Raw genomic sequence first — 11,239 nt, 5'->3', positions numbered from 1 at the left:
CATCCAGCTCTATCAGCTGGTCCCTCTGATCCTGGGAAATGTTCTCCTGATCACTCTGATATTGGTGCATCTGTTCCAGCTCTGAGAGTAGATACAGTGTTTCTGTGTTCTGTAGATGCCAAATGTTTTACAGGTGAAAGGCCACTGATATGTTCTGAGTGTGGGAAATGTTTTACATATAAATCAGATCTTGTTATACATCAGAGAAGTCACACAGGTGAGAAGCCATTTCCATGTTCTGAGTGTGGGAAATGTTTTACATATAAATCATATCTTGTTATACATCACAGAAGTCACACAGGTGAGAAGCCATTTCTATGCTCTGAGTGTAGGAAATGTTTTGCAAACAAATCAGATCTTGTTAAACATCAGAGAAGTCACACAGGTGAGAAGCCATTTCCATGTTCTGAGTGTGGGAAATGTTTTACACGGAAATCACATCTTGTTACACATCAGCGAACTCACACAGGTGATCTATGCTCTGAATGTGGGAAATGTTTTGCAAACAAACCAGATCTTGTTAAACATCAGAGAAGTCACACAGGTGAGAAGCTATTTCCATGTTCTGAGTGTGGGAAATGTTTTACACGGAAATCATATCTTGTTACACATCAGCGAACTCACACAGGTGAGAAGCCATTTCTATGCTCTGAGTGTGGGAAATGTTTTGCAAACAAATCAAATCTTGTTATACATCACAGAATTCACACAGGTGAGAAGCCATTTCCATGTTCTGAGTGTGGGAAAGGTTTTGCACATAAATCACATCTTGTTAGACATCAGAGAAGTCACGCAGGTGAGAGGCCATTTCTATACTCTGAGAAATAAATCAGCTCTTGTTGCACACAATAGACATCACTCAGGTGAGGAACCATTTTAATCTTCTGGAGTATACTTATCATTGCCATGCATTGTTCTTCAATGTTCTTCTCTCCTATGCTTTTTGCAATATACATGTTACCACTGGGTGAAATAATCCGATGTCATGTCCTCATCTACCACTGCTGTGCAGATGACCTGTCTTTTGCTCCGGGTATTGAGAACCCAGTACCAATCCTAAATGGTTGTCTAGCTGAGCTCTAGGTATGGGTGATGCCAGTTGGCTGTGACTCAGTCCTGGTGAAACAGGTCTATGTGGTAAAAGCTCACCAACAAAGGGCAGGGTTACAGCTCAGCTTTGCAAACCAGACTTAACGCTTGCGGGTTCAGAGTTACAACATGCTGATCCTGTGCGGAATATTGGTGTCCTGGATGGTGGAGTGACAGTTAGACATCGGTATCTGCCACAATCAGATCCTCATCTGAGGAACATAGCCAGACTCCAGCACTTTATTCCCTCAGAAGATCTACCTACAGTCATACATGCACTTGTATCATCACACATAGACTACAGCAATGTCCTCTACCTGGGTCTCCCAGCAATAGAATTGCACCGCTTGTAGCTTGTACAGAATGCAGCAGCCAGGCTGTTACCTAACTAGCCCGTTCCTGCCACATAACACCCATTCTCTGCTCCCTCCACCGGCTGCCTGCCTTGGGCAATATTGTCCACAAGCAGTGCTAAGGTGTCAGAGGGGGAGACAGGGCAGTGGCAGTAGTGGGGGGAAATGGGGAGCGGTGGCAGTAGTCGGGGGAGACAGAGAGGGTGGAAGCTGTGGGGGAGGACAAGGAGGGTGGCAGTAGGGGGAGGCAGTAGTGACGGAGGACAATGTGGGTGGCAGTAGTTGGGGGGAGATGAGGCGGTGGCAGTAGTGGGGGATACAGGGTGGGTGGCAGTAGTTGGAGGAGACAGGGCAGTGGCAGTAGTGGGGGGAGACTGGGCGGATGGCCGCAGTACAGTACCAGGGGATGCTGGAGGCAGTAAAGAGGTGTATGGGTCCCACACAGAACCAGTTGATAATTAGACTTAATGATGAATATGTTTCCTTATTTCTAAATAATCCCTTGTATGTGTTACTGTTATTTGCTGTGTCAGCCTTTATCTGTGTTCTGTGTAATAATCCTGAAAGTAGTGCTGCTACCGATCTCATATCATTTGTAGTAACTTGGAAAAGATGAGATATGAGGTGCACTCTGGAAGCTTATAGGGGGTTAATCAGAGATGAACACAGATGTGACATCACGCAGCCCCCGGAAAATGGTCCTGGCCCGCCCACATTCACCCCTCAGGGATGCGGCCGCAATGTGTGTGTCTGCGCGGCCGCTGCGCATGTGCATATTGCCACCACCTGCAAACTGCTGCGGGCCGCTGTTGCGGCTGGGTCTGAATGACCCCCATAGGGTTTTGGCTCTCCTGCTATGTATCTGTTTTACTTACCTGCAATACTATAATGTAACTTGAATTGTTTCTGTGCTTTAATGGATATTTTATCCATGTTGTGCAGAATAAAGTATTTTTTAAGTTTAAAATATAGAGAAAAATCTGTGTATTAAAGATATGAAATAAAGTCGTTTAAAACCAAAAGATTTCCATTGAGTCTTTTTATGTGTCTGTGTATTATCTTATTGCCAGATAATTGTCGCTATGGTGACAGAAACAATTTCCTGTTAATGTGTCACTTGTATTGTTACTTTTGTGTCCAGTGAGTGGGCTCGGAAATGTTATCCTTTTCCTCGCAGCCCCAGTTGCTGGAGAAAATGAAGGAGGAGCTGTTGACGGGTCACGTTCCGCTTGAGTTGACAATTTTCTCACCAGCAGGTCTTTCCACCTCTGCAGACTTGTGTCCGGAAAGAGAGATACAACGTAGGCTTTAAACCTAGGATCGAGCACGGTGGCCAAAATGTAGTGCTCTGATTTCAACAGATTGACCACCCTTGAATCCTGGCAAAGCGAATGAAGGGCTCCATCCACAAGTATTTCCAGGGAAGACGATAAGTCCGAGGGACTATGCACAGGCCCAAATGATAATTGTTTTATAAACCTTCTATGTATGAACCAACCGATAGAGGGAATAATCCAAAAGTGTTAATACCAAAGATTAGCTAATCTCGTTGGAGGTGCGCCATTAAGCAAATGGCAATGACTTGTTAGGGGGTTTAGAAAAATTGCTAGTGGGCTTATATCTAAAGAAGCCTTAATGTGTGGCACACTCTTTTTTCTTTATGTTTCATGAATAAATTAAAACATAACTTTAATTATGTTTATTTAAGATAGATTTCTCTTACGTCCTAGAGGATGCTGGGGACTCCGTAAGGACCATGGGGATAGACGGGCTCCGCAGGAGACATGGGCACTAAGAAAGAACTTTAGGTATGGGTGTGCACTGGCTCCTCCCTCTATGCCCCTCCTCCAGACCGCAGTTTATTACTGTGCCCAGAGGAGACTGGGTGCATTACAGGGAGCTCTCCTGAGTTTTCCCGAAAAAGAAAGTATTTGTTAGGTTTTTTATTTTCAGGGAGCCTGCTGGCAACAGACTCCCTAAAGCGAGGGACTGAGGGGGAGAGAAACAGACCTACTTTAACGTCAGGCTCTGTTTCTTAGGCTACTGGACACCATTAGCTCCAGAGGGAACGGAACACAGGTCTCACCCCGCAGTTCATCCCAGAGCCGCGCCGCCGTCCTCCTTACAGAGCCGGAAGATAGAAGCCGGGTGAGTATGGGAAGAAAGAAGACTTCAAAGGCGGCAGAAGACTTCAGATCTTCACTGAGGTAACGCACAGCGGTACAGCTGTACGCCATTGCTCCCACACAGCACACACAAACGGCAGTCACTGTAAGGGTGCAGGGGGGACGCCCTGGGCAGCAATAAGGACCTCTAATGGTGGCAATAACTTATATACAGGCTCGGCACTGTATATAAGAGAGATCCCCGCCATATTTTGAAATTTTAAGCGGGACCGAAGCTTGCCGCTGAGGGGGCGGAGCTTGTTCCTCAGCACTCACCAGCGCCATATTCTCTAACAGCACAGCGCTAAGAGGAAGCTCCCCGGACTCTCTCCTGCTTATCCATGGTGAAAGAGGGTTTGAAAGAAGGGGGGCACATAATTTGGCGCAAATAAGATATACAAGCGCTATCTGGGTAAACATATAGTGTGTTCTTTCCTGGGTCATTGGCGCTGGGTGTTTGCTGGCATACTCTCTCTCTGTCTCTCCAAAGGGCCTTGTGGGGGAACTGTCTTCAGATAAGAGGATTCCCTGAGTGTGTGGTGTGTCGGTACGCGTGTGTCGACATGTCTGAGGTAGAAGGCTCTCCTAGGGAGGAGGTGGAGCAAATTAGTGTGGTGCCTCCGTCGACAACGCCAATACCTGACTGGATGGATATGTGGAATGTTTTAAGTGCAAATGTTAATTTATTGCACAAAAGGTTGGACAAAGCTGAGTCCAGGAAACATGCAGGGAGTCAAGCCCTGCCTGCCCCTATATCACAGGGACCTTCGGGGTCTCAAAAGCGCCCACTATCCCAAATAGTAGACACTAACACCGACACGGATTCTGACTCCAGTGTTGACTACGATGATGCAAAGTTACAGCCAAAATTAGCTAAACGTATTCAATATATGATTATTGCAATAAAATATGTACTGCATATCACAGAAGATCCCCCTGTCCTTGACACAAGGGTACACATGTATAAGGGAAAGAAAGCTGAGGTAACCTTTCCCCCCTCTCATGAGCTTAACGAGTTATGTGAAAAAGCTTGGGAATCTCCAGACAAGAAACTGCAGATTCCCAAAAGGATACTTATGTTGCATCCTTTCCCAACTAAGGACAGGATACGGTGGGAATCCTCCCCTAGGGTGGACAAAGCATTGACACGCTTATCCAAAAAGGTAGCGCTGCCATCACAAGATACGGCTACCCTCAGGGATCCTGCGGATCGCAAGCAGGAGGCTACCTGGAAAGTCCATATACACACATTCTGGTACTTTACTCAGACCGGCAATAGCGTCGGCTTGGGTTTGTAGCGCTATAGCAGCGTGGACAGATACCTTATCGACGTAAATTGATACCCTGGATAAGGATACCATTTTATTAACCCTGGGTCATATTAAAGATGCCTCTTATATATGAGAGATGCTCAAAGAGACATTGTCCTACTGGGTTTTAGAGTCAACGCTATGTCGATCTCGGCTAGATGAGTCCTTGGAGCCGACAGTGGACAGGTGATGCCGACTCAAAAAGGCATATGGAGGTTTTACCTTACAGGGGTGAGGAATTGGTTGGGGAAGGTCTCCCGGACCTGGTCTCCACTGCTACGGCAGGTAAATCTAATTTTTTGCCTTATAATCCCTCACAGGAAAAAAGATTAAACAATTTATTAATTGCGATACAGCATATTGCGTTTATCTGTTACAGTGTCCTTGCTCCCTCCAATATGTAGGGAGAACTATAAGACCTTTGAAGTCTAGATTTAGGGAACACAGATTAAATATCATCAAAAAACTACAGACTCATAGTGCATCACGTCATTTCTCCAGAGTACATGATGGTGACCCATCTCTTCTTAGTATCGTTGGTTTGGAACAATTCTCTTGCACAAAAAGAGGGGGGGATAGGTTTAGAAAATTATGTATTGGAGAATCCTCTTGGATCTTCAAATTAGACACCTTACACCCCAATGGTCTCAATGAGGCTTTGGATTATTCTTGTCTGGATTGATTTTATTCTTGCTATATTCATGTATTAAGAATTGATTGAAAAAAAGGGGGAGGGGTTAAGTAGGATTTACTATAATTTCCCCCTCCCTCGCCTCTTTCTTTCTTTTTTCTCTTCACCATCATTCCCCGCTTCCCTCCCCTTCTCCTCCCCTCCCCAACCCGCCCCTCTTCCCCCCATATTACAATATCATCTAAGTCTCTCATCCTGGTTTCCTCTATTTGAAATATGCTCTTAGTGTTGTATCAAGTTAACTTCGGATAAACTTAGGACCCATATCCAAATGGGATTAGAAAGTAATTTTGATTATGATAATCAATATTCTTAATATTATGTTATAAAAACTAGTTAAAAACAAAAGATAAATAAAGAAATAATTCTTAAATTAAATAAATAAAAAATTATAAAAATCAAGTAAATCTATTATTTGTCTCTCTATCTGCACTTTCTCATTAATACGGAGCTCTATTGTAGTCCTGTAGAAATAATTAATTTATGATGTGAGTTTATAACTCTTCTCTATGATTATTATAACATGTACTAGGTCATTTTAGATATGGTTAATATCTAAATAATAATTTCTCTATATAATGTGCAAGGATTTTTGTTTATAAATCAGAGAAATTTATTTACTCAAGTATATATATAACATGTAAATGCACGTCTGAATATGGTGTTTGACTAATTGATAAAAATGATGGTAATTTAGTTTAAATTATAAATATATGTACTAATGTTATGAATTCTGTCAGATTGATTCAGTAGATTGTTGATTTAGTATGAGTATTGCCTAATAATGGTTTCTATTATAAAGAATGACCTTTTAATATGTGCGGCATACAAATTAAATATTTTAAACCTATTAAGGAGACCCAGCTGTCACAAATGATCTCATTATAAAGAGTATAAATATGTGACTGAATGGAGGGGAGGTATCTGTCCTGAGGAAGTCTCCGGTTACCAAGGAGACGAAACGCGTTGACGCCCACTTTCCACACTCCAGCTGTTCGGCATTACCCGCTGATTGATCCAGCTAACGGCTTTCCATAGCCATAATCCATTACGGTCTGCTAGACGCCGGGCGCTGCAGCCGGCGGTTTATCAACAGGAGCACTGACATCGATCTCCGTGCTGTACTGCAGATGTCCGGTACCCCGCTTACCCGCACCGAGTGAATGCTGCTGACCTCCGCAGAGAGGTCTAACACCCGTGACGAGGAAGCGAGCCTGTGGAGTTCTATTCAAAGAACATCAAGAGTCTCCAAAAAGCTGGAGCGCAGCCGTGCCTAACAAACGGTAAATTCCTAACCAGCGTGAAATAGTTTCATAATAATACCCGTATATGTGCATTGACTTCTAAACGGACCCTGTACATCTATACTTTCAGGAACCAGCACATGGGTAATTATACGTCCTTACACATTTAAGTCCATCTCCAATAAGGCTGTGTTAAATCCTTGCGGGACTTTTTTTATCAAACACTGGGACGCCAGTGTAATTGTATTTTATACAGTATTATAACAAAGAAACCTCATTATATTGTTTGCTATATTAATTGGTAATACAACTGATTAATTGCTATTAAGTATATGCTGCTTGTGTCGTTTGTAATGTGTTATTTTTAACAATTATTGGATAAAGAATTTATTGTTATTCATACATACAGTTCTACTGAGTCAATCATTCTATTTGACAGACTGCACACTTTAGTTTATGTATTTTTTATAGTGCACATATAGCGCTGAGTATACAAAAAAATCTTTTTTCCTGTCCTATAAAGCTGGCAACCTAGCTAGTTGCCGTACTCAGCTGCTGTTGATACACAATTAATTAATCCTTCTTACAATTAGCGCCGGAAGAATATCAGATAGGGCTACTTGTCCTGATCTGTTTGTTCCTTGAAATCTTCTTTTTATATTCCCTCACAGCCTAAGATAGCGCCACATTATCAAATGCAGTCCTTTCGATCAAATAGAAATAAGAGAGTACGAGGATCGTCCTTTCTTGCCAGAGGTAAGGGCAGAGGGGAAAAGCTGCAAACCACAGCTAGTTCCCAGGAGCAGAAGTCCTCCCCGGCCTCTTGAAAATCTACCGCATGACGCTGGGGCTCCGCTGAGGGAGTCCGCCCCAGTGGGGGCACGTCTTCGATTTTTAAGCCACATCTGGGTTCACTCACAGGTGGATCCCTGGGCAATAGAAATTGTTTCCCAGGGTTACAAGCTGGAGTTCGAAGAGGTGCCCCCTCGCCGGTTTTTCAAATCGCCCCTACCGACTTCTCCCCCAGAAAGGGAGATAGTTTTAAATGCAATTCAGAAATTGTGTCTTCAGCAGGTGGTGGTCAAGGTTCCCCTGCTTCAACAAGGGAGGGGATATTACTCAACCCTATTTGTAGTCCCGAAACCGGACGGTTCGGTCAGACCCATTTTAAATTTAAAATCCCTGAACCTATACTTGAAAAGGTTCAAGTTAAAGCTGGAATCGCTCAGAGCGGTCATCGCCAGCCTAGAAGGTGGGATTTTATGGTATCCCTGGACATAAAGGATGCATACCTTCATGTTCCCATATATCCATCTCATCAGGCGTACCTTAGATTTGCGGTACAAGATTGTCATTACCAATTTCAGACTTTGCCGTTTGGGCTTTCCACGGCCCCGAGGATTTTCACCAAGGTAATGGCGGAAATGATGGTGCTCCTGCGCAAGCAGGGTGTCACAATTATCCCGTACTTGGATGATCTCCTCATAAGGGCGAGATCACGAGAGCAGTTGTTAAACAGCGTGTCACTTTCTCTGAAGGTGTTACAGCAACACGGCTGGATTCTCAATATCCCGAAGTCACAGTTGGTTCCTACGACTCGTTTGACCTTCTTAGGCATGATTCTGGATACGGACCAGAAAAGGGTTTATCTTCCGACAGAGGGACCTATTGAAGCCAAAACAGGTGTCAGTGCATCACTGCACTCGAGTCCTGGGAAAGATGGTGGCGTCTTACGAGGCCATTCCCTTCGGCAGGTTCCATGCGAGGACTTTCCAATGGGACCTACTGGACAAGTGGTCCGGGTCTCATCTACAGATGCATCAGTTGATCACCCTGTCCCCCAGGGCCAGGGTATCTTTCCTGTGGTGGCTGCAGAGTGCTCACCGTCTAGAGGGTCACAGATTCGACATTCGGGACTGGGTTCTGGTGACCATGGACGCAAGCCTTCAAGGTTGGGGAGCAGTCACACAGGGAAGAAACTTTCAAGGTCATTGGTCAAGTCAAGAAACTTGTCTTCACATCAATGTCCTGGAGCTGAGGGCCATATACAATGCCCTTCGTCAAGCGGAGACTTTGCTTCGCGACCTACCGGTTCTGATCCAGTCAGACATCACCGCAGTAGCTCATGTAAACAGCCAAGGCGGCACAAGGAGCAGAGTGGCAATGGCGGAAGCCACCAGGATTCTGCGCTGGGCGGAAAATCATGTAGGCGCACTGTCAGCAGTGTTCATTCCGGGAGTGGACAACTGTGAAGCGGACTTCCTCAGCAGACACGATCTACATCCAGGAGAGTGGGGACTTCATCAGGAAGTCTTCGCACAGATAGACATGATGGCATCCCGCCTAAATAAAAAACTACAGAGGTATTGCGCCAGGTCAAGAGACCCACAGGCGGTGGCAGTGGATGCCCTAGCGACACCGTGGGTGTTCCAGAGGGTCTACATGTTTCCTCCTCTTCCTCTCATCCCCAAGGTGTTGAGAATAATAAGAAAAAGAGGAGTACAGACAATTCTCATTGTTCCAGATTGGCCGCGAAGGGCCTGGTATCCGGATCTTCAGGAAATGCTCACAGACGATCCGTGGCCTCTTCCTCTATGACAGGACCTGTTACAACAGGGGCCCTGTGTGTTCCAAGACTTACCGCGGCTGCGTTTGACGTCATGGTGGTTGAACGCCGGATCCTAGCGGAACAGGGCATTCCGGATGAGGTCATTCCTACTCTGATAAAGGCTAGGAAGGATGTGACAGCTAAACATTATCACCGTATATGGCGAAAGTATGTTTCTTGGTGTGAGGCCAGGAATGCTCCTACGGAAGAATTCCATCTGGGCCGTTTCCTTCACTTCCTACAAACTGGAGTGAATTTGGGCCTAAAATTAGGCTCCATTAAGGTTCAGATTTCGTTCCTATCCATTTTCTTTCAGAAGGAATTGGCTTCTCTCCCAGAAGTACAGACTTTTGTGAAGGGAGTGCTGCATATTCAGCCTCCTTTTGTACCTCCGGTGGCGCCTTGGGACCTTAACGTGGTGTTGAGTTTCCTTAAGTTGCACTGGTTTAAACCACTTAAAACGGTGGAATTAACATATCTCACTTGGAAATTGGTCATGTTGTTAGCCTTGGCTTCGGCTAGGCGAGTGTCGGAATTGGCGGCTTTGTCTCATAAAAGCCCCTATCTAGTTTTCCATATGGATAGAGCGGAATTGCGGACCCGTCCTCAATTCTTGCCTAAGGTGGTTTCATCTTTTCATATGAACCAACCTATTGTGGTGCCTGTGGCCACGCGAGACTTGGAGGATTCCGAGTCCCTTGATGTGGTCAGGGCTTTGAAAATTTCCGTAGCCAGAACGGCTAGGGTCAGAAAAACAGAAGCACTGTTTGTCCTGTATGCTGCCAACAAGCTTGGCGGCCCTGCTTCAAAGCAGACTATTGCTCGCTGGATCTGTAACACGATTCAGCAGGCTCATTCAACGGCTGGATTGCCATTACCAAAATCAGTTAAGGCCCATTCCACAAGGAAGGTGGGCTCTTTTTGGACGGCTGCCCGAGGGGTCTCGGCATTGCAATTGTGCCGAGCTGCTACTTGGTCGGGTTCAAACACCTTTGCAAAGTTCTACAAGTTTGATACCCTGGCTGAGGAGGACCTCCTATTTGCTCAGTCGGTGCTGCAGAGTCATCAGCACTCTCCCGCCCGTTTGGGAGCTTTAGTATAATCCCCATGGTCCTTATGGAGTCCCAGCATCCTCTAGGACGTAAGAGAAAATAAGATTTTAAACCTACCGGTAAATATTTTTCTCCTAGTCAGTAGAGGATGCTGGGCGCCCGTCCCAAGTGCGGACTACTTCTGCAAGGCTTGTATATAGTTATTGCTTACATAAGGGTTATGTTACAGTTTTCATCAGTCTTGGTCTGATGCTGTGTTGTTTCATACTGTTATCTGGTTCGTATATCCCTAGTTATACGGTGTGAATGGTGTGGGCTGGTATGAATCTTGCCCTTAGATTAACAAATCCTTTCCTCGTACTGTCCGTCTCCTCTGGGCTCAGTTTCTCTAACTGAGGCTGGAGGAGGGGCATAGAGGGAGGAGCCAGTGCACACCCATACCTAAAGTTCTTTCTTAGTGTCCATGTCTCCTGCGGAGCCCGTCTATCCCCATGGTCCTTACGGAGTCCCCAGCATCCTCTACGGACTAGGAGAAAAAGATTTACCGGTAGGTATAAAATCTTATTTTTCACATCATTTGGGATATCCATCATTGATATTACATTGTTTGTACATCATTCACTATCATTTATGTATTGTAATGGATAGCGCGTATAGGTGGTAGTATCTTATTTCTCAAAGAAAAAGTTAACCCTGGTAAAGTCGACCATAAGTCTTGTTATCTTCA

At 45.0% G+C, this 11,239-nt stretch overlaps 1 protein-coding gene across 1 annotated transcript in view; it reads left to right on the top strand.

Annotated features, from left to right (window-relative positions):
- Positions 1–441: 441 nt before the first annotated feature.
- Positions 442–11,239, top strand: part of LOC134984833 (zinc finger protein 850-like) — a gene marked incomplete at its 5' end in the record, with an annotated part of 204,041 nt that continues 193,243 nt past the window's right edge. Inside the window, one exon of the mRNA XM_063950308.1 lies at positions 442–712. Within this exon, the coding sequence (XP_063806378.1) occupies positions 442–712 (271 nt within the window). The remainder of the gene's footprint in view (positions 713–11,239) is intronic.

Source organism: Pseudophryne corroboree (assembly GCF_028390025.1).
Source record: "Pseudophryne corroboree isolate aPseCor3 chromosome 3 unlocalized genomic scaffold, aPseCor3.hap2 SUPER_3_unloc_85, whole genome shotgun sequence".
NCBI lineage: Eukaryota > Metazoa > Chordata > Amphibia > Anura > Myobatrachidae > Pseudophryne > Pseudophryne corroboree.
This window is presented reverse-complemented; position numbering and strand designations above follow the sequence as displayed.